At 42.4% G+C, this 22,612-nt stretch overlaps 1 protein-coding gene across 1 annotated transcript in view; it reads right to left on the bottom strand.

Moving 5' to 3' along the window:
* CNOT1 (CCR4-NOT transcription complex subunit 1) overlaps positions 1 to 22,612 on the bottom strand; it is a 4,219,019-nt gene that overhangs the window by 3,853,338 nt on the left and 343,069 nt on the right. The window contains exons 4-5 of the mRNA XM_044079520.1: positions 2,189 to 2,257; positions 1,870 to 1,924 (exon numbers count right to left, since the gene is read on the bottom strand). Of these exons, the coding sequence (XP_043935455.1) occupies positions 1,870 to 1,924; positions 2,189 to 2,257 (124 nt within the window). The remainder of the gene's footprint in view (positions 1 to 1,869; positions 1,925 to 2,188; positions 2,258 to 22,612) is intronic.

The following is a 22,612-nucleotide window of genomic DNA, read 5'->3' as shown; positions in this document are numbered from 1 at the left end:
GGGGAAGCAATAACTCCGAAAACCTCGGAGTCAAAGTCAACCCCCTGCACCTGATATCTAAGCTACGGCTCCAAGATGCACTGGGCCCCAAAACTGTTGGAGCCAAGTACGTCAGGGAAACAGTCTAACTCAAAGTGGTAACTACTATTGGAGCAGACATCTCTGCTCTTAGGGCCACTGGATCTCAACTCAGGAGCAGGCAGAACCCCCATCTGAATCTGTGCCTTGAGAAATTGTCTCAATCCATCCACCTCACACTCAGACAAGGGTGTGAAAGCCCTGAAGTGGAAGAAGGAAGTAAGCCCTTCAATACCAGCTTGTTTCGATGGTCCACTAGCTAGCACTCCTGGATTAAACCCCCCACAGATTTCACAAAAGCTGTCTAGGTTCACTGGCCCTAGACAGTAAACATTCCCTGTGGGCATCACATAAGGGAATCTTGTGCCCACAGAAGTGCATTTTTTTAAACTCCAAAGGTTTAACAGGATGACAAACCAAATAGAAGGGAAGAGGAAATAAAAGAAAGGAGAGAGAGACAGACGCACAGATTACCCGAATGGAAGAAAACTATGAACTACCAAAAACTTTTTTTTTTTTTTTAAATACTGGAAAAGGTGGAAGGAGAGGATGGAAGGATGAGTGAGGACAAAAGACTGGCTGATAGTTGACAAACACAGTCACAGGAGAAAACAAATCTCAATGCTTCTCGGGTGAGACAAACTAGGTCTGAGGTAATCTGGGGGAATGAGGCATTATGGGATGGAGAGGAGCTTGCACTTCTAATCTTAAGCTTGGAAAAATGGCAGTCTCGGACCAGAGATTAGACACCCACAGGTCAAGGAACTGAAAATGACATCAGGTTAAGCAATTTTACATAAAATGCACTGTAGAAAAATGCAAAATCATACACTGAAAATCAGAATAGTTCTGTGCAGCACTCTTGGCATTTAATGGAAATCTGCTATAAAAACAGTGAACTAGTGTGTAGGTTAAATTTTCTTGTTCATCTGCATCTGAAAACAGCCTGAAAAATCCTTGCTTTTGCTCAGACTCAGCACTATTTATCAGAGGTCTGACATTGGTAATTTGCAATCAATAGGGTGCACTTAAAAATGTCTGTTTAATAGTTTTAATGGTGCTCAAGTCGGTCAATAACCAAACCCAATTACTCTCTCTCTTAGCCTTAAAGAAGCAACAGATAGGGAAAAGAAAATGTGAGATTTCACAAAACAGCAAACACAGGCAAGTTCCAACAAAAATAATTAAATGATGCTTTGTGTGTGATGCCTGGTGTTGGACTACAGGGAAGGGGATCTGGAAAGAAAGACTTGACATTTGGATTGAGTTTTCTGCCTAAAGCCCAGCAACACTGTTCAAGAATTGACTGCACACCCATGTAAGACACAGTAAACCATGTAAACAGTACTAAGCAAACAGGTCAAAGCATGGGAAGCTTTCAACTGGACAACTACTAGACCAGTGCAGAAATACTAAGCATATTCATGGAAAGAGGTAATGAAGCAGGTATTACCTTATTGCAGCCATTATAATTCACCCCATGAAAGTTTTCTGCAATTTTGCAGCTCCACACAGAGAATCTAACTGCATGGACAAACAGCCAAGCAGCATGATCCCAAATAAAAATTGATGACAAGCTGAAAGTCAGACAAAATTCATAAGCAAATAAATGTCGGAACTGTACCAATAAACTAGCAACACATTTCTCAGTGCAATATTCTAAATGCAATATTCTAAAGGCTGAAGTTCATTTACTCTTCTTTGGGGGCAGAGATTAAGCAATAACTTTAGTGTTCAAAAATTAGATCAAAATTAATCTTGCAATTCGCCCACAAAATGCTGCTTACTTACCAAAGCCTCGCAGATCACTGATGGAAGAGTTAAGTAAAGCAAGCCCAAAAATCACCTAAAAAACAAAAACACCAAATTTAACTAATATACACTGAATATAACCATTAAAACTAGGGCACTGAAAATGGCTCAAGCTGCACAATTTAAACTCAGTCACATTTTTCAATTGGCAAACTATAAAATGTGACATCACTACTAAACAGTACTGTGATCAGATAATAGTCCCCTGCTACGCTTCAAAATCGGTAATGTATAAAAAAATCTAAATTTACATTACTAGAATACATTAGTACAAGAATGTGTAACAAGCCTTTCTTACCTCTTGGACCTTACTTAACTTCAGAACTTTACTTAGTTGTGCAAACAGGTGTGGTGAAGGTTTCAGACTCTGGGGAAAAAAAAATAAAACAACTCTGAATGCAACAGGACAGAAAACAGCACTACTACTACTCATCCAAGAACTATGTAGCAGCTGAGACTTGAAACTTCTGACATTAAGGTTCCAAGTAAAACCACCGACTATATGCTATTCAAATAGTCAGTGAAAGTCTGATGCATCAAGCAAGTGACATTTTAAAACAAACATTTCTACAACTTTGATGATCAGGTAGGATTTAAAAGTACAGTTGTGCAGGCAATTCACAATAAAATATGCTCAGAGTACCATCATTGCTGCAACCATAAAGGATCTCTGCTGCAAAGTGAGACATCCTGTCATATTTTCAGAAACACTCCCCCATGGTTAGTTTCATGTAAACATACTACAGATGCCTTTAAACATGGTAATACAGAGGTGGTGACTCCCACACTATCTACGATGCTCTCTCTCGCAAGATTCATGCACCACTCAAGTCTGTCAGCACAGAGATTTCCCCAGGGAAGGGTTTATGACGAGAACCTGACCAAGGAGGAGGACAAGGGTGGGACGAAGGGCGTCACCCAGAGTGGTCCCCACAGGTCAAGTAGTAAAACACACAAAGGGAGGAACTAAAGATTGCAACAGTGACTCCACTAACCTCTACTATGGTACTAACACTGTGGCAGTGTGATAACACAGAATATGGCTCAGGCAGCCTCGGCATTCCTCACAATGATCTCCACCAGAGGCTGCGGATAAAGTGAGGGGTGTTGCCAAAGAGGATTTAGGGTAGTAGGCACCAGCTGAGTCTCCACACAGGTAAGAACACCGTGCATGTCACTATACGTCTGCTCCTCAAACACAAAAGGGAAGTGAATGGGAGAAACAGGTTATGTCGTTTGGAAAAACGTTTGACATCACAATCCGCTAGAACACCCTAGGGCTCCACACCAGACCCAACCCAAACCTGACAGCCTGGGGAATAAAAGGAGGATGGTAAACCTGGCGAACCGGGACAACAATGGGTTGCACTGCAGTATGAAGCATGGGGCAAATCTATTATGGTAAGGCACCTAAACAACCGTTATATATTCTTTGTGCGGGTCAGAAGTATTCAAGTGACATCACACCCCACAAGGAGTAGTGTGTTGCGAGTTAAACACCAGACGCACTAAGGAAAAGGAAATCTTGACTTTAACCAATAATGACTGATGAAAATCGCACAGTAGCAGTGGTGTCCAACTCATTCTAGTCCCCTTGTGCACATTTTTGCAAAAAGTAGAGGGCTCTTTTTCAGTGACCATGAGGTCAGTGCCCTTGAACTTTGGTTGCTTTGTACTAACAGCTCCCAAGGGTAAACAGGGTGCTGTGTTACAGCATTCAAATATGGGAATTTCTGTAAATGCTACTGGAGTCAGTCAAGTTTGAAGCTCCTGACAAGTGAGCACTACTGATGCAGCAGTTGCACAGAGGGACAGAGTAAACAAGATAAAGTGCGATACTGAAAGACAGGAAAACAAATTGGAACTTTCATAATGAAGGGGTTGGGGAATCTACGGCCAATATAAGGCAGCAAATCCATAAGCGAGATACCACTTGGTAAAGTTTACAAGGCTCTGTAGTTTTTGGCAGACATTATTACCATTTACTAGCTTTTTAAAGTTATAATCCCATTTACTTATGTGCTGAACTGAAATGAAGACCACTCTTTTCACAGTTAAGAGTCATGACTGGAACAGTTGGGGATTGCATGCAAATCTACACTTCTAGCACTGTCATCAACTACAGTAACTGAACAGTACAGTAAGTGGAACTACAACAGACTAAAATTGAAATGACAAAAGCTTCTTCCAAATGAGGACGTCTGAAATATGAACAATGTTAAGGTGCTGACGTAGTGCTACCTGAAACTGGCTACAAAGTTTATAAAGCTACTTTAAATTTTATGTACTACAACAGATATTCATTATTCATGCCCGTTAACTTCCACCTTCCTTAACACATCTAGTCTGTACACTTCCACACTAATCACGTTTAATTTTTTTTATACTGCTTGAATACCACAGCACTTTAGAAATATCCAACAATGAAACAAATTTAACATTAAAATAAAAAGTGACAAACTAACCAAAATAAATGTACAAGAAATTCACGTAGAGTACATCTGTGTAAGTAAACACCAGAATAGATGTTCATAGGATCACTATTGCATTAGCCTTAGCAGTACAGGTTGAATCCTGACAAGGATTCAACAACCAGATTGCTTGCAAAACTTTCAGGCCACTTTCCACATGGCCAATCACCTCAAGCTAAGTTGACAGTTAGGTTTAAGCAAAAAGCCCCAACAAAGCAAACGTCAACAGAAAGGCTAAAGCCATGAAAGGACAATGCTAGGAATATAACAATGTCCGCAATCTTACAACAAAATGGGAATACAGTGGTTACTGCAGCACTAAAACAACCTATTTCAAGTTTACTTCCACAGCAGTACTCTATTTGATCACTGCTGCAGTAGCCTTAGCTATATGCGTAGGTCATCACAGCTTAAACCGAATAAGAGCTACTGGAGAATAGTTCTAATTAAGTCTACACTTTATAGGTTCATAGGCAAGTACTAGGCTATCTGACTGAGGGCATCTATAAGCCTAACCAGAATGTGTTGGCTTTCACCACCCCCTTAGATTAGTTCCCTGTGCCTCTGTCCAGCACAGCCACTGCAGTGATCCCCGGGGTAAATTTTCTGTTTCCCATCCACTCAAGGTTTCTCTTGAGTGTTAGTGAGGGGCTCCACCTAATGTAGATTGGAATTCTGTTCCAAAGCATGGGGAGTCTCTGGGACAGGAATCTATCCCTCCAGCATGTCCTATTTATCGTTGTGATGAGGTTTAGATCACTAGAGCATGTGGCTCTTGGGGATTTGTTTTTTTTAGGTGGAGCATGTCCATCAGTTCTGGGTTGGACATGGCCTTGTATGTCAGGCAGAGATCACCTCTGAGTAAGCGGTATGCAACAGAGTACAGCTGGAGTTTCTTTAGTCGGGCTGCATAGGGCATCTGTTGGAGGCCAGTGATCCACTTGTGAGGTACTTCTGTGGTCTTTCCAGCTGTTGCAGGTGTCTTGTAAGGTACATCCCAAATGGGGCGTTGTACTCTGATGGGTCTGATGAGTGATGAGCAGAGGGGCACAATAACCTCTTTTGTTCTAGATGCGAACCCTTTTGTGATTAGATGGGCCACATAGAAAGATTTTTCTAATCACTTTGGCAATATGATCAAAGGCGAGATTACTATCTACTTGGGTCCCCAGATCCCTTATTACATTCTGTATTTAGTGGACTGCCACGACGTATGTGGTAGTTCGCGGGTACTTTGTTTTTTCCAAAGGGGATGACTATGCACTTTCTGGCATTTAGCTTGAGGCCATAATTTTGACAACCGGTACGAGTCTCAGGGAGACCCTTCTGGAGGATGTCTGCATCAGCCAGAGTCAATTATGGCCCCCAGTTTGCAGTCTGCGAACTTGTCAGCCACAGTCCTCCTGTGCTTGCCTGTACCTCTGAGAAGTATATACTGAACAGGAGGGGTCCCAGGACTGAGCCCTGGGGGAAGCAACTTGCAACCGGTTTAGAGTCGGACCTAGAGCCTGCAACTCTCAGTGTGGGTTCTATCCATGAGCCAACTGGCAACCCATCTCATGACGTAGGGGTTTATGTTCAGGCTGGTGAGCTTGTCTATAATACCAGAATGAGGAATGATGTCGAAAGCCTTTGCGAGGTCTAGATAGGCTGAGTGGACCTCCTTTCCCTCGTCTAAAGCCTTGGTAACTCTCAAAGAAGTTCCCCAGGTTTAGGCGGCATGATCTGCCCTTAAAGCAAAACTGGGTAGGGTCCAATGTTTGAAGGTTCCCAATGTCTGTTAATGAGTTCCATGATGCACTCCATAGCCTTGCAAACCAGGCTAGTCGGGCTTGTAGGGTGATAGTTCCTGAGGTCTACTGTAGCTCCACCTTTGTGGAGCGGGATAACTGTAGCTGTGCGCCATTCTATGGGCACATAGCCTGTAGAGAGGCTGAGTTTGAACAGTGTGTTTAGGCGAGGGGTTAGTTTATTTTGGAGCTCATGCAAGACACAGCCTGGACAACGTCCGGTCCCACTGAAGCTGCATTTTTGGCTTTGGATAGGGCTGCTTTAAACTGCGTCAGTGATTGCCGGGGCTCTACATTCTTCTGGTATGGTTATGGGCCCTTTAGGGGGTGAGAGGGGGGGTGAAGTTTGTATTAAACTGGTCTTCCAGAATGTTGGCAATATCAGTCGGTTCAGTGTATTTTGTGCCATTCTGCACTAACTCAGAGCAGATCTGAGAGCTTCCACTTAGGTTCTAGACTCGGCTAAAGAAAGCTTTGTGGTTATCTTTGGAATCCTTGGCAATTTTTCTTTCAAAGCTAGCCTTAGATGATTTTATGAGGATCATAGTTTCTTGCTTATACTGATCAGGGATGTCTTGAGATTTTACTCTTTTCTGTACTAGTTTCCTCCTATTGTATAGCTTGTTTATGGCAGGCATCCACCAGACTGGTTTCCTTTTCTTGGAGGAGTGAGTGTTTTGCTTGGGATAGTACAATCCATGCATTCTTGCAGGTGCTCAGAGTGCCTCTAAGGGATTCAAGCAGCTTGGACAGCGTTGTCCTTTAGCATGAGGGCTGTGAACCTTTCCACCTCAGTCTTAAGTAACATTTAGTCTGCTTTTGAAAAGTTTTTCACAGTGGTTTCCTTGATTGGGGGTGGAGGCGGAATGTGGCTATCCAGAGTGATTTGTCTATGGTCTGATCTAACTAGCAAGGGGTTGACCTCTGGTGTACACCACCGGTCACCCATGCTGGTGAAGACCAGGTCCAATATGTTGTCACCTCTGGTGGGGGTGTTGACCAGTTGATCCAGGGCGTTCGAGTTTATAAATTCTAGGAAGCGTTGGGCAAGGGAGTTGGTACTTGAGCATTTCTCTCAGTTAATGCTTGGGTAATTTAAATCACCCAATATTAGGGCGTTTGGTAGGATCTTCATATTTTCCAGTGTCTCCAGAAACGTGGAATGGGGAACCTGGGTCATGGTGGGTGATCTGTAGCAAGCAGCAATTTAAATTGCAGTTTTGCCCGTTCTTAGTTGCACATGGATGACCTCTGAGGCACTGTGCTGTGCCACTAACCTGGAGGTGTGGGTAGCCATGATGAATATGGACACACCCCCACCTTTTGCATTTCGGTCCGGGTTCTGTGGCCGAAAAGTATGGTACGAGTTATACCCTGGTAGTGCTGAGGTGCTCTCTGGAGTCTTAAACCAGGTTTCTGTTACTGCACACAAACGTTCTCCATACTGAGGAGTGCCTCAAGTGCATGCATTTTGAGGTTTAGACTTCTGGCGTTGAGTAGCATTACCTTCAGTTTTTGGTTACTTGTGCTATTTACAGTGGTGGGTTTGTCTTTTGAGCCTTGCCTAAAAAAGGCACTATAGGGGTGGCAAACGCCTTGGCCAGTATTCGAAAGCCTAAAGGTGACAGGTGCATGCCATCTCTTGCGAAGCAAAGCACAGTTGTGACCTACCATAAATGTAGATGTTAGAGTGTATTCACGGTTGCAGTCATTACACTTGGGCTATCCTGCTGCCAGGCTACCCGCAGTCGGCCTGAATTCCAAAGTCTTAGTCCGGCGTCAGTTGCGGTCACCTCTTCCCTGACGTCAGTGCGCCAGGGGTATACAAGATGCAGCAGGCGCCCCTTTCTTCAGTTTTTCTTGCCCCAGATGTCAGGTGTCCCCAAAAGGGTAGGCTAAAAACATTGCTTATAAAAAGCATGCACTAAAACAAACAATACCTTCATCTACAAACAAATACACCACATAGGTTGTATAGAATAGAGAAGTACAAATAAGTCCCAGCAAAGGAAGGGGGATGGCGGGTGGGTAACCTGGACTGCAACAGTGAATACACCAACATCTACATTTATGCTAGATACACAACTGTACTATGTTCATAGTGTTTCACTGTTGCAGTCATTACACTTGGGTTGAATCCCAAAGCTAAGGTTGGGCGGCTAGATCTAAATAGAATTAAGAGTGGCTATAACGCCCTGCAGAACTGCAGTGGCAAAGCCTGCTCTAGATTTAGAGTAAGGAGGCAAGTGATAGTGCTTGGTAAGTGTGCACTGATGTCCAAGTAGCAGCTTCCAAAATATCCTTGGTTGGTACTCTTCTGAGGAAGGCTGCTGCCCTGCTGGAATGTGGCCTAATACCCTTAGGCACTGATTTGCCATGTTGTGCATAGCAGAAACGAATGCAGTGTCCTATCCATTTTGAAATAGTCTGCTTTGAGATGGCCCTTCCTTGTGATCCTGCAGCATATGCCACTAAAAGTTGCTCAGTCTTTCTGAAAGCTTTAGTTTTGTCCAAGTAGAAGCGTAGCTGTGTATGTCCAAAGAATGCAGTAGTCTCTCCCCTTTATTCTGGAGATTTGGATAAAAAGTAGGCAAATTAATGGTTTGATTAAGAGCCACACTGGATACTACCTTTGGTATAAATGTTGGGTTTTTGTCCTTAGAGAAACCCTGTCCGGATGGAAAATGATAAAAGGTTCCACAGCCATTAATGCCTGTAACTCGGAGACTCTTCTTGTTGAAGTTATTGCTAGGAGCAGAGCTGTTTTCCATAAGAATTTTATCTCGGCTGTACAGGCTGGCTCAAAAGGAGGCGGTGTGAGCTTTTCCAAGACAAAATTGTGGTCCCATGTAGGTATTTGTGCTCTCCTTGGGGTCTTATGTTTTTGGCCCCTCTGAGGTACTGCCTTAGCAGTGGATGTGAAAAAATAGGTGGTTCTGTATTGTAATGAGCTGAAATGGCAGAGGCATGGATCTTAATTGATAAGGATAGGCCTTCGTCCAGCATCTCAGTTAGGTATTGTAAAATCTGAGGAATATTTGGAACAAGCAGGTCAATTTCTTGTGCCTAGTCCAAGCAAAGAATCTCTTCCATTTTTCTGCATAAGATTTTCTGGTGCTGGGCCTCCTGGCTTCCAAAATAACATCCATAACTGCTTTTGAAAGAGGTGTGTTCAGAGTGGTTATATTATTCGCCATGCAGCCAGATTTAAGGTTCTGAGTTGGCTGTGTGTGGGTCAGAAGATGAGGAATTTGAGGTAAAGTCCAGGCTGGGCCTTGAGACAAACTCTTTAGGACTGGGTACCAGTGCTGGCGTGGCCAGTCTGGGGCAATCAGTATCATTCTTGCCTTCTTTTGTCTGACCTTTAGGAGTACCTTGGGGAGGAGAGGCAGTGGAGGAAAGGCATATACTGTAAGGGCTTTCCAGCTGAATGATAGAGCATCCACCTTCCATGCTTGGTTGTGATAAGCCCTTGTGCGGAATCTCTGTAGTAGGCGAATAGATCTATGTCCGGGCATCCCCACTTCCTGGTTATCATGCTGACAACTTGTGGATCTAGTTTCCACTCGTGAGGGTCCATGAGGTTTCTCCTTAGTCTGCCAGAGTATTTGTCTTTCCTGGCAAGAATTGTGCTTTCAGATTTACTTGGTAAGTCAATGCTGTGTTCCACAAAGTCATGGCTTGCCTGCAAAGGAGGTAGGAATGTGTGCCCCCTTGCTTGTTTATGTACCACATGACTGTAGTATTGTCCGTCTTTAGCAATAGTTGTCCTGGATGGCGAAGATCCTTGAAGGCTGTTAGGGCATTCTGTACTGCTAGCATCTCTTTTTGATTGATGTGAAGATGCATTTGGCTTGTGGACCACGTGCCCTGAATACATTTTCCTGCCATGTGCGCCCCCTAGGTGTAATCCGATGCATCTGTTAGTGTCTGCCTGGCTGTGGGTAAAGTGAATGGCTGTCCCTTGTTGTGGTGACAGGCCAATGCCCACCATCAAAGCTCCTGTTGCAGTCAGGGAATGAGGGTAATTAATGTTTCCAGGCTGTGGCAATGTTGAGTCCAAACACTTTAGATACCATTGTAACTTCCTCATACGCAGTCTTGCATATGGAATTAGCAGAATGCAGGATGCCATGAAGCCCAAGGACTGCAGAACTTTTCTTGCAGGTAACTGGGTTTTTGTTGCCATGTTTTGGAAGTAATAAGTCAGATGCCTTTGTCTGGCATGAGGCAAGCCATCTGGGCAGTTGCATTTAAGCTTGCACCTAGGAATATTATCTCTTGAGAGGGCACTAGTTTTTGATTTATTTTCGTTTACTGTGTACCCTAGGCAAATTAGTAATCTTTTTACAAACGCCAGATGCTTTAGTAGAATGTCCTTGCTCTCTGCTTGAATAAGGCAATCGTCCAAGTAGGGATAAATCTGAATTCCTCTGCCTGCAAAAATTACTGGTGCCAGGCATTTTGTGAAGACCCTGGGCGCAGTAGATAAGCCAAAGGGCAGTGCAGAGAATTGGTAGTGCATTGAGCCAGCTATGAATCTGAGGTACCTTCTGCAAGATTGTCTGATTGGGACATGCAGGTATGCCTCTAAGGTCCAAGGTTACGAGCCAAGCCTTCTTGCCCAGCATGGGCAGAAGTTGCTGCAGTGTCAACATTTTGAATTTTGGAACGTCCAGAAAAGTATTTAGAATAGACCGGTCCAGTATGGGTCTCCATGCTTTGTCCTTTCTGGTTACCAAGAAAAGCCTTGAGTAAAATCCTTGTCCCTGCTCTTGCTGTGGTACTCGCTGAATAGCCCTCATGTCCATGAGAGATGAAATTTGTTTTTGTGCCTCTGCCCATTGATTGTGTGGCAGGTCTGGCATACCTTTTGCCTTTGGAAGGTGTGAAAATGGAACCTGTAAGCCCTGAGAAACAATATTCAGTACCCAAATGTCCTGGGTGATCATGTGCCAATTGTGTGAAAAAAGTGCTAGCTTTCCTCCTAAGGGTGCTGCCAAAAGTTAAGTGCTTGGCAATGGCAATGGGAAGTCATTGGGGCTGTTTCCTCTCTATGGTTGTGATTTGTCTTCTCCGCTTTTGGAGGTAGAAGAACCCCGTTGTTTAGGCCTGTATGAGCCTTGGGGCTGAGATCTGCCTCTTTGTGGTCTGACACTGGAAAGGACCAATTCTTAGAAGGCCAGTTCCTGCTAAATCTTGGTGGCTGAACTTGTAAGAAATCCTTTACGGTCTGCATAGATTTCGCTTTATTCTCCATTTTCTTTAACACCTCTTCTGCCTCAACACCAAAGTATCATGCTGCAATGGAGCATCCAATAATTTTGCTTTAACATGATCAGGCAGATTTCAAGCCCTTTAACCAAGCATGCCTTTGAATAACAGAGCCTGTAACAGCGGCCCTGCAAGAGGCCTCTAGTGAATCAAAACCACATTGCAAAGTATGCTTTCACACTTGTTCAGCTGCATGCAATAAATCCTGCATTTCTTTGTTTTCAGCACATTCAGAGTTTGTCTGCATTTTCTATTTTAGCAGAGACATTAGGTATTGCTGATGCTTAAGCATATAAAACTGGCAATTTAAAGCCCTTACAGCAAAGGTAGCAGAGGTGTAAACTTTTTTCTCCCATCTGTCCATTGCTCTAGAATCCCTATCAGAGGGGACAGGGTTTTTTGCAGTGGAAGCCTTGACCCCTTTGGGACCCTGAGAAATAGTTTCTGGGTCAGCAGCAGGGTTTTTAAATAGAAATTTGTGAAAATCTGGAAACCTGTAGTACCCATCTGGCTTAACTGGTGCAGGGGGTAGAGAGTCAGGAGACCGACTGGACTCTGAAAATACATCAACAATGTCTAGTACAGGAGGAATAGCAAGAGGTCTGTGCTGAGGCAATAAAAGGAAATTTCTGAGCCTTTTCTTAGATTCTGAATAACCTTGGCTCTCCCAGTGGAAATGCTCCCTCATGGTGTGCAAGGTTTCCCCAAAAGAATAGTCCTCACGAGGACAGACTGAAGGGAGAAATTCTTCAGCATCAGAGTCCTCATAGGGAGGAAGAGAGAATCCCTGTTCTGAAGAGGAGTCAGAGGAAATGGAAACCTGATCAGAGGAATCATAATCAGTGTCTTGCCTAGGCCTTTTATCAGCAGGGGGATGGGAACCCTTGATCAAAGTAATTAGGTCTTCGGCCATTTTGAGCATGTGTTTCTTAGGCATGGAAGTCTGTCCAGGGGAATGCTGTACTTGTTTGTCTTTAAAGCCATTTTAGTCTTCATCTTGGATGCTGCGGTTGGCTTGATATAAGGCTGTGTAGGTCTGAACACACCCTCAGAAGCAGATGCCTGCTCAGCGGCTCCGAACCCATCTGAGGGATTGATTTCCGAAGGCCCAATACCCTTGAGTATCCAGTGGCCTAGTTGTCTCCACGTGGGAGTCGGAGGCGGCCTGTGGCTCTGAGGTAGCAGGTGTCAAGGGCTGCGAAAGCGTCTCACTGAGAACCGGCGACTGGCCTAGAGGAGGTTTCGTTGTCGGTTTTGGACCTCGGATGCCTGTCCTTTTCTTTCTCCTTGCGTTTTTTTGTCACTCCAGTCGGCTGTTCAGATAGCATTATATAGTTATTTCTTTGGCCAAGGTAATGAAATGCAAAATCATACCGACGCTTAATAGTGCATTGGTTAAACCTAGCACAAAACCGACAAGTAGCAACATCGTGGTCAGGGCCTAGGCAAGGAATACAGTATGAACGAAAATCCTTATGAGGTATTTGCTTCCCACAAGCAATACAATTGTTAACTTTTTCTGACATCGGTCTGGAGCAAGAAAAAAAAAAAGTTTCCCCAATGGGGTACTTAGCTTTATTGAAGACTTCGGATCTGAAATTCGATTTCGAAAATCTCAGGAATCGGCCGAACGGCACTTGCAAACTGCTATTGCTTCGGGCACCGCACGGCAAGAAAGACTGAAGAAAATGGCGTCAGCTGCATCTTGTATAACCCTGGCGCACTGACGTCAAGGAAGAGGCGACAGCAACAGACGCCGGACCAGGACTTTGGAATTCAGGCCAACTGCGGGTAGCCTGCCAGCAGGATAGCCCAAGTGTAATGACTGCAACAGTGAAACATGAACATCGTGGCTTGTCGAGCATGTCATCCCAGGTGGACAGATACTGGATCTCCTTTGAATGACACCAGAAACTTAGCCAATTGTTGAAATTGATCATTTTGTCTTTATACTGTGGCATCATTCTTGGTGAGGGCAGGATGCTACTCGGGGTCATAACGGCCTGGGCTACATAATCAAGAGAGCTCTTCCATGTGTCTCCATGTAGTCCAGGGAGGTATGTCTCGGGTCATTCACACCAGCATGGACAATGACAGTCATATTTGTACTTGTTCAGGAGCGACCTGAGTGCTTGTGTTATGTGGCGGCTCCTGGCACCTGACAGGCAGCTAACTGTTACCTTCTCATAGTCCAGCCTAGTTAGTGGGACATCAGTGTGCCTGACTATAGAGTCACCTATTACTTCTGTGCTGGGTACGTTATTTTGCTTCAAGGGCTGTGATTGCATGGCACAATGATTATGTGAAATATGTTTCATGGCTTGTGATGGGGTGTGGAGGTTGCTTGGGTGTCTGCTTTGGAGGTCTCTGTTGCTTTTGCAGATTTTTATTTAGAGCCTCGAGTACGTTTTCATGTACTTGTGTGTGTTATTTGCTGCTGTTGGTTTAGTAGGTCTATGTGAAACTGGTGGTTTGTTGCAAGTATTTTCCTTCTCCTCGAGTGTCAGTTCCAGTCTTGGGTTGAGAGAGCTTTGCCTCAAGTTTGGCTGTATAATTGCATCTCTCGCATATATTACAGTGTCTGATGGTAGGAGGAGAGGGTTGTCTGTGTACACGAGGCAGTTGTAACATTGCCTCAAAATGCCCAGATTCACCAGTTGGACTGGAGTGTATACCTGAAACTGCCTTTTGGAATGCCTGAATATGTAAAGTGAGCCGTTTTACGGATTGGCTGGTAGGGACGAATAGAGCCTTGTTTTTCTGGACAGTATAGGAGGTCTAGTGCTAGGGTTAATTAGTGCTTGCTATAACTTTCAAGCAAGTGCTGGGCTGTGAAATGAATGGTTTGAGTGCTTAAGTTGAAAGTTTGCCTAGTTTCAAGGGAAAAATTGGAAAGTAGACCTCTTGGAGCTAGGAATAGTTTAACCCTAGCTAACAGGCACTTCCTGGCACGCAACACGCAAATGTGTTTTTTATAGCACGGAAATAAGAAATTAACCCAAAATGGCCAATAAACTACTAACTTCTGGGCTAAAACAAACAAGGTGCACAAATTTCAGAAAGAAACAGATCAAATAAACGCAGACGCAATAAGCCTTTAACCAGAAATTCCCAGCTCAGAAGGGCAGAATCTAGCCTCCTCCCACAAGAGTGCAGACCACAAACCTTAATGTAAAATAACTGGCCTGAAGCCCAAGTGCTTAAACCAGAACTAATGCACTTTCAGAACAGACACTGAGCCTTCAATCAGCAATTCCCAACTTGGAAGGATGTAAGCTACCTGTCCTGCTACAACAAAGCAATCCACAAACCTTCTTAATGTAAAACTGGTCTGAAGCCCAAGTGCTTAAACCAAAAGGCTTAAAATAACAGTTATATTTTAATCAGGCTACTACCAAGCAGTAATAAATGCAGCAGAATATATACAATTGAGTACTTTTAAGAGGAGGCAAAAGCAAATTAAGGCAATACAGTAGGAAGATGCACAAATACAGTAAAAGCAGATAAAGTGCAATTTGTTTAATAAAAAAACAAGCAAACTGATTTAAACAAATTACCCAATTAACCAGTAAAAAACCTCAGAACTGAGCCCTGTTCTAGCAGTCTTCAGACAAGTTCAGAGCCTAAGTGGGTATGCCTACTCAAATGTTCTCTCTGTATTAGGCAGGATGAGCTAATGAGACTAGGATAGAGCTGAGATAGGGCTGAACAGATGGGAATGGGAGGAGTGTCTGAAATCAAAATATGATATCACTGTACTCAGTTGAGTGAGCAAATGAGATGGGCCCAGGAGGAGTGTTCAAACACAAATTTACAGGAGGGGCGGTCAATTCCTAAGCCAAGATTAATACCACAACAAGAACAGGGAGGGTGAGTGGGGAAAACTACAGAGAGCTCACAACTTTCAGTGAAGAAATAAGCAGATAAATGCAGTACTATTTTTAACACAATATTCAATGAAACAAACAGAAAAATAAAATGCAGTACTATCTTATAACACTGCAAGTTTGTAATTATCTCAGCTTGTAATAAAGGTGATGTAGCTATGTAAAAGCTAACCAAACAGCTCAAGTATGCAACTATTCAGCAGAAATAATTTCAGAGATAAGGGACTAAGACTTTAAGGCACAGAGAAACCCTCTAGGCTAAGACCTCTACATCGAATATCAATGAAGTGAGAAGAATAAACTGCAGAACTCTAGTTTAGTGTTTAGCAAATGTGTGCAGAGGACCAATTTGCAACTTCTGGAATACTCCTTGCATCCAACCCTTTCTGGACCACCACCAATGAAGCCAAGGTCATGACAGAATGAGCAGTGACCCTGCTGGTACAGTTCTGTTGTGATAGGAATGAAGTAGGGCTATAGCATGAAAACCATTTTGAAATGATCTGTGTTGACAGCTTGTCAATTCGTACCTTCAAAAGAAAACCTGGAGGTTCTGAAAGATTTTGTTCAATCAAGAGAGTATCAGTTGTCTGTGGACATCCCAAGTATGAAGTAACCTCTTCCTTCTCACGTTTAGGTTCCAGGTAGACATACAGTTTGGCTTAAGATAAACTGATACTTAAGGCCTAAAAGATCATTTAGTTTGTATTTGTTTGCATATTTGTAGTTCCTGGTGGAAAAGGTGACAATACTGACCCACTGTGAGAGCTTACAACTCCAACACTAATTGCTTGGACCTCTGCAAGGAGTGCAAGACTTTCAGTGTGATGAGGTGGTTCAAACTTGAGTAAATCTTAGTGCTTTCTAACTAAATTAAAATCCCTGGGAGGAGACCACTGTTCCCCAAGAGGCTCCTTGTACATCACCCCTTTTAAAAGAGAAGGATCCATGGGCAAACATGCTGAAATGGCAGACAAATTAACCTTAGCAGATGAGTAAGACAGGCAACAGGACAGTAACTGAAACACACTGGAACAAGAGAAACACTAGCCTTGAATGGGTGCTGGTTCTTTTGTTGGCAACTGGAAAACGTTTGATTTTGTAGTAGATTGCTTTCTTGTCTGCTGCACGCTCAGGAAAACGTGTCTACAAGTACTAAAATGTTTACCAAGTCAGTTGTAGTTTGGGATTAGGATGTATCCAACACCACTGGTCTTGTGCGAGTAAGCCTGAATTAATCGCCTCTGGACATTTCCAAAAGACTGGAGTCACTACCATGATCCTGAGAGAGGTGTTCTGAATCTTTAGAATTACATTAGTGGAAAAGGTAGAAAAGCATGTAGGATCATTCTTGAACATGGTAGTCTTCCAGGCCTTCTTGCAGAAATTTCTGGAGCAGTATTTTTGCCAATTCATTGTTAATAGTGAAGGAAAAGCTCTGAAGTGTTTCCACAGTTGCATCAATTGTTGAAAAGACCCCATGGTGTAAGGTAGCGCCGGCTGTGCCAAGGGGAGTAGGGTAGTGCATACGTGTAACATATGCAAGCATATCAAACAGATTAGTACAGATGCTTGTGTTAAAAATGCATCAACAGTGCATTCTGTTGGACAGAAAAGAAATGTACATGTCAGGCTGTATGGTAACTGATGAAATGTATATATTGTAACAGAAGATACTGGAAGGGAAAGAGTTAAGCTCAGCCCAGCTAACCTTAAGAAAAATGGCCTAAAATTAAATGACTTGGTTTAGGCTATAAAGATTTTATCTCATAAGTCTGAATGCAGACAGAAATGCAATGGCTGAAAAGTCTGGACTGGGATCCAGCTCAATTGTCCTTGGTAAACTAATTGCTACCCTGGGGTGCCAAAGAATGTCTGGTTAGTTTCTGCAGGAAGCATGGAAGCACTGGGATTGCTTTGCAATTGCCAGATACTGTAATAAGCCTTAGCTAAAAGTTCTGTGAGAGTAGTGTGACATCAGTGCCAGATCCTGGCTCAGTTTCTAGTGAGAATATAGTGTGGGAACCACAGAGTAAGGTGACCAGATGTGATGTCATTACGTAGCCAGCACTAAAATTGTATTAACACTAGTTAGAGATGTGGGGAATGCTACGTCTTTGGAGCAGACACTCATCTTGCCTTGCTTTAGTAAGTAACTAGGGAAACTAATTCTTCAGTTAGAAAAATATAGTGAGATTAGCTAAATATAGATATTTCTATATCTGTCAGACTTTCCATCTGTGTTTCTATTTCCTGTTATTGAAACTCTGGTGTTCACTGTATACTGTGAATAGATGCAGTATTTCCATTTTTTACGACTTAAATATAGCTACACCTTTCATTGTGGCTGGTCTTAGAAAATATTCAACCTTTGAGAGTACCTGCAGTTACTGGCACTGTGGCTTCACATTACCGAAAGTCTTCCTGCTTGGTTAAACGTTACCATTTAAGTATTAATTTTAATAAGTGTAATTGGATACCTTTGTAACAGCCTTAAAGTAGCTGGCTTTGGGCGTTCTGGTGGCAGCAGATGTACCTTATAGTATGAGTGAAGGTGGCAGAGTGAGTAAGCTGTTCCAGCCTTTCCCAGGTGGGTGGGTGTCAAAATCAAATCTGAGTGTGTGAGACAGCTACTTTGAACAGAGACAGAGCAATGACTTCATAGACAGGGTGGTGGAGGACTTGCTCAGAATACCCGGCTAAAGGACTCTGCTCTGCAGTGATCAGTGGGGTGTCTTACTTGGGGCCTGGAGAGAAAGCCCAGCCCCAAGACTGAAGTGTGCATTCCCTGTGTGCTCTTAAGGGAAACTGTACTTTGTGCAGAGAGATGGATTTGAAAATATTGTACACGTCTATTTTTCACAGAGAACATTTCCCACTGGTGAAAACTGAGGCTCCTTGATCAGTGGCCCAGAGAAGGGATGCAACATCCCCCCAATTCAACTTTTTTGAACTCACACTGAATGCATGCCTCTTCTGGAGCCCCCTGGCCTCTAGTCTGAGCAAGTCATCTCTACTCCTCTGCTGACCCTGACCAAACCAGTACCAGCTAACAGTCTGCATAGGGACTATCACTGTCCAGCAACAATCACCAAAGCCTGAAGTCCATCCTTGAAAGGACTAAGTGTGTAGTCAAAGTAGGTGTGTGTAATCCAGTAAAAAAAATATAAGCTCAGACTTGCAGCTTTCAGAATCAAACTATAGGAACAGATGAGTTCATCTACACTCACCTGAAGTGTGTAGCAGTATTGGCGCTTACTCTGTACTGAAGAGGCTCCTTAGAACCCCCAACATGTACACCACTGGTATATACTACAAACCTTAATAATGGGAAGTTTTATCAGGTTTTATTCTAGTCCAGAATAACTGTCAATACATAACTTGACATCAATCCCACCCCACTGAAACAGAGAAGACTATTAGCTTTGCTTTCTTTTTCAGAGTACTCCCTCCTCCTTTTCTTCCTTTACTACAGTATCTTGCCGCTCTCTAAATACTTACCCACACTCTTAAATCTCTTACTCCTCCTGGGATTGTCGATTGCTCTCCAATTATTTTCCCATCTCTCAGCTTCAGTCCATTCAACTGTTATCTCTGGAAACCATAATCATTGGCTATACCAAAAGTTAAGGACAGCTGCTTGAGTGGTTGGGGCCCCGCTCTGTTCACCCTTGCTACTCTGGCTCACTCCACTCCCCTACCCCCAATTCCCACCCAGCCCTCCTCCTACTCTACATTTAAAATATCCCAACTCCAACTGTACACTTCCAGCCTATCTGCATCAAAACAATCAGAACATAGCTCAATCACTGTTGCCCTACAATCGGCATCTGACTTGTTTACTTAAAGTGTTATACTCAGCTTGTCCTTACAGAATTTAAAGTGCTGTAACTACTCTTGCCCAGTAACATTTTAGAGCAAAATATCTTCCGTGAATTCTAATTTGCATATTATAAAACATGGGTTTGACTCAAACCCTATTGTCTGCTCAGCATATTAGCACCATCTCCAACTACCACTACTCCCAAGTAAATTAATTAATCCTACAAACCCACATTCACACCAACAGTTACAAAGTTAATCACCACAGCACCCATACTGTTCCAGCAAACCTTATTAGATTTAAGATACATGTAACTGAAAAAGTCCAAATATAGGTTACCATACGCAATCCAGTAAAAGCACAAGAGCATTTGGCTACATACTTTCCTTCACAAAATTCCCACTGAAATAAGTGCAGACATTCACCCAAACCCTAGCCCCACACAACAGCAAAAAGCCCACACTAACAGCACAGTATGAAAAGAACCACTCTTTCTCCTCTATCCCTCAATTCCAGTTTTCTCTTCCTAAATGTCAATCTCAGAAGTATATGCAATAAAACTGAAGACATGTATGCTCACACTGCCACATATTTCTCAGACAATCATCGCTATGGCAGCTTTGCTGAAAGTCAAATGAAATTATGCCACCTGGTTTTAGTACATTAGGCTTAACATGGAAAAAAGCAGACAGGTGACAGTGTCATCATCTACAAGAATTGCCTAATATAAATATCAGCTTAATAAAGCAGAACTCCTCATATCATCTCAAAATCAAAAGGAAAATGCTTTGTTTAGCAGCCATATATATCCAACAAGGTGAAAACATTACCACTGTGGAAAATATCCCAAACTGGATCTCCTAACATACATGAACAAATATGAGCAGCAAAAAGCAAGCACAATCAGTTTCATTATAAAGGTAAGAGCTTTCGTCTTGTACCATTTTAGAATATAAAATACAGCATGCACATAGCAAAGTAATGGGAATGAGGAAATGCAGGATTTGTAAATTAAATTTTAGTCAGTTTTGATACCCTGAGTATCAAATATAATTTGAAAGGTATATATAACTCAAAAGTAGTAGCATACCTTGCTTTATGGCAGGTATGCATGTCACATTATGGTGGTAAAACTGAAAGGTCTTAGCATATTCATGTTCACAAATTCTATACCTATCTGGAAGAAAACCACTAGTGCTGGCCTAGCATGCCATGTACTACAAGGGCCACAACTTTAAGTAAACTTATTATATAGTAAGTATTTAATTGAGCAGGTTTCTGTAAGCTCAAGTTCTAGCCCATGGATGTTGGTTAGAAAAAAAGAATATGGCAAATATTACTGAATGCTTAGTCCTGGGCAGGTTTAAATGAGCACAGTTCAGTAAACTTTCTTAAATTTAATGCATTAAAAAGGAAATTCTCTAAAAATCTTGAGTAGCTCCGTTAGTAGAGCATTAGACTCTCAATCCAAGGGTCCAGGATTCCAGTCCCTGTTTGGGCATCCAAATGTACAGCAGAAATTTTATTTTTAGGCTTTGTTGCACTTCCAGTAGGGCATTTACCACAAAATTATTAGATGAATGATTTTTAAATATTTTAGTTTTCATTTATTTTGGTATAAAAGTTGTTAGTGTATACAATAAATATGGATTGGGTTTGTTGGTTTTACATCTAGCTGGGTAAGCAGTGCTTGTATATGCCTGTATTACAAGATAAATTATACAAAATTAATGAATTTAAAATTTATATAAGCCTAAGTTTGAATCTTTTTCAGAAAAAGGTTTTAGGAAAAGTATTATGGTTTTAAAGGTTATATAAAATTGTGCGTTTTAAATTACAGTTTAATACATTCTTTAAGCACTTTGGAGGAGGTGGTCCGTTTATGATGCAATTCATGAATATTTATGAGGCTGATGTTACTGATTATGTTTGATTGTTTTTAAACAGAGCAGTTAGTAATGGCACTGAATGATGAAGTTTTGGAATTGTACAAGACAAAAGCGACATTTTGAAAATAAAATGGATTTTGTTTTCTCTGCTCATATTTGTAGTTCGTTGGACTTTTAGTGCTTGTGAGTTTCCTCTTGTTGGTTTGCATCAGTTTTGTGGATGTTCATGAATATGGAGCAGATTAAAATACAAGGAACCTCTCTACGTGTTACAAGGCAGTGTACCCAATGAAACAGCAATCTATTGAGAATCTTACTGCTTTGGTACATCAACTGTCACAAAGGGTGGAATCCGTCTGTCTCCCTCAATAGTTTGCATGCTTCCACACAGGTTAATGAAGTTGTCTAACCATCTAGTGGAGGAGTTACTTCGGTGGAGGTTTCTAAAACACTGGTACAAAGGCAGCAGCGTTTTCAGACTCTTTCCATGCAGAACAGCGTAGAGGCAAGGAATGCAATAAATACTGGTATGTTTAATTTATCTGGTTCTGAATGTAATCCTGGTAAGCTTGGCAAGCACCAGCATTTAGAGAATGGCTGGAGGGTGGTAATTTCTCTAGCCAAATTTCTAATCTACAGCTCAATGATAACTTTGCGTGATAAACTATTTTAAGTAACTGCAGCTAGAAAATGCTTACTTGAAAAAATGTTTGAAGCATAAAATTACACCAAAGGGGTTATATTATGGCATTACCCCACTGGACTGGTGAATTCCCTCTTGCATTTGGAGTTAATCTTTTTAATCAACATGGCTGTGAATTTCTTGAGGTGCTCATAAAATACAGTAAAGACAGTGAATCACTGGCTGTTGATTTAGATATACTCGAAGCCTCTATAAAACAGCATGAGGCTTATGAGAGATATCACTATGAGCATCAAAGAATATATTCCAGCACTGAGCACAATCTTCAAGAAAGCTTAGTAGGGACAAGGACTATAAAAGAGGTACCCTAAACCACCTAAGGGGCAACAATGGACAGGTTGGCAGTTACCAAGAGCTGATGCTGACAATATCCCAGAACAGAATAACATTGGTTATGGTACTGACGAAGTTAATATTGAGACTATTGAAGATGATGCTGGTTCCTTTAATATACATACCCATCAGCAGTTTCCTGAGCTGCAAAGGTCAGAGCGTATTAGACAGCAGTATTAACAATCAAGGGCCAGTAGGTGCAGACAATAACCAACCAACAAGATTTTTATGTACCATCCAGATGCAACCAAAAATATGGGTTCCCACAAAAAAGAGGGCATCGGGAGAGGAACAATTACCAATCGATGAAGAATTGATTATAATAAAAAGACAATATGCCTATGATTCAGGCACAACAGCAGCTTGACAACTTACAGCCAGTTATGCTCACTAGCAGCACTGGATTTTAATAATCCATCCCTCAACTACCAAACTCATTTTCCATCCTACAACTGCCTTAGATTCCCTACCCCTCTGTTCGTTGTTCATGCACAGCTACTGTATGGGTTTCTTTCATGTGTGACCCCCCCCACACACACACACACACACACA

Source organism: Protopterus annectens, chromosome 8.part0 (assembly GCF_019279795.1).
Source record: "Protopterus annectens isolate FY-2018-M chromosome 8.part0, PAN1.0, whole genome shotgun sequence".
Classification (NCBI taxonomy): domain Eukaryota; kingdom Metazoa; phylum Chordata; order Ceratodontiformes; family Protopteridae; genus Protopterus; species Protopterus annectens.
This window is presented reverse-complemented; position numbering and strand designations above follow the sequence as displayed.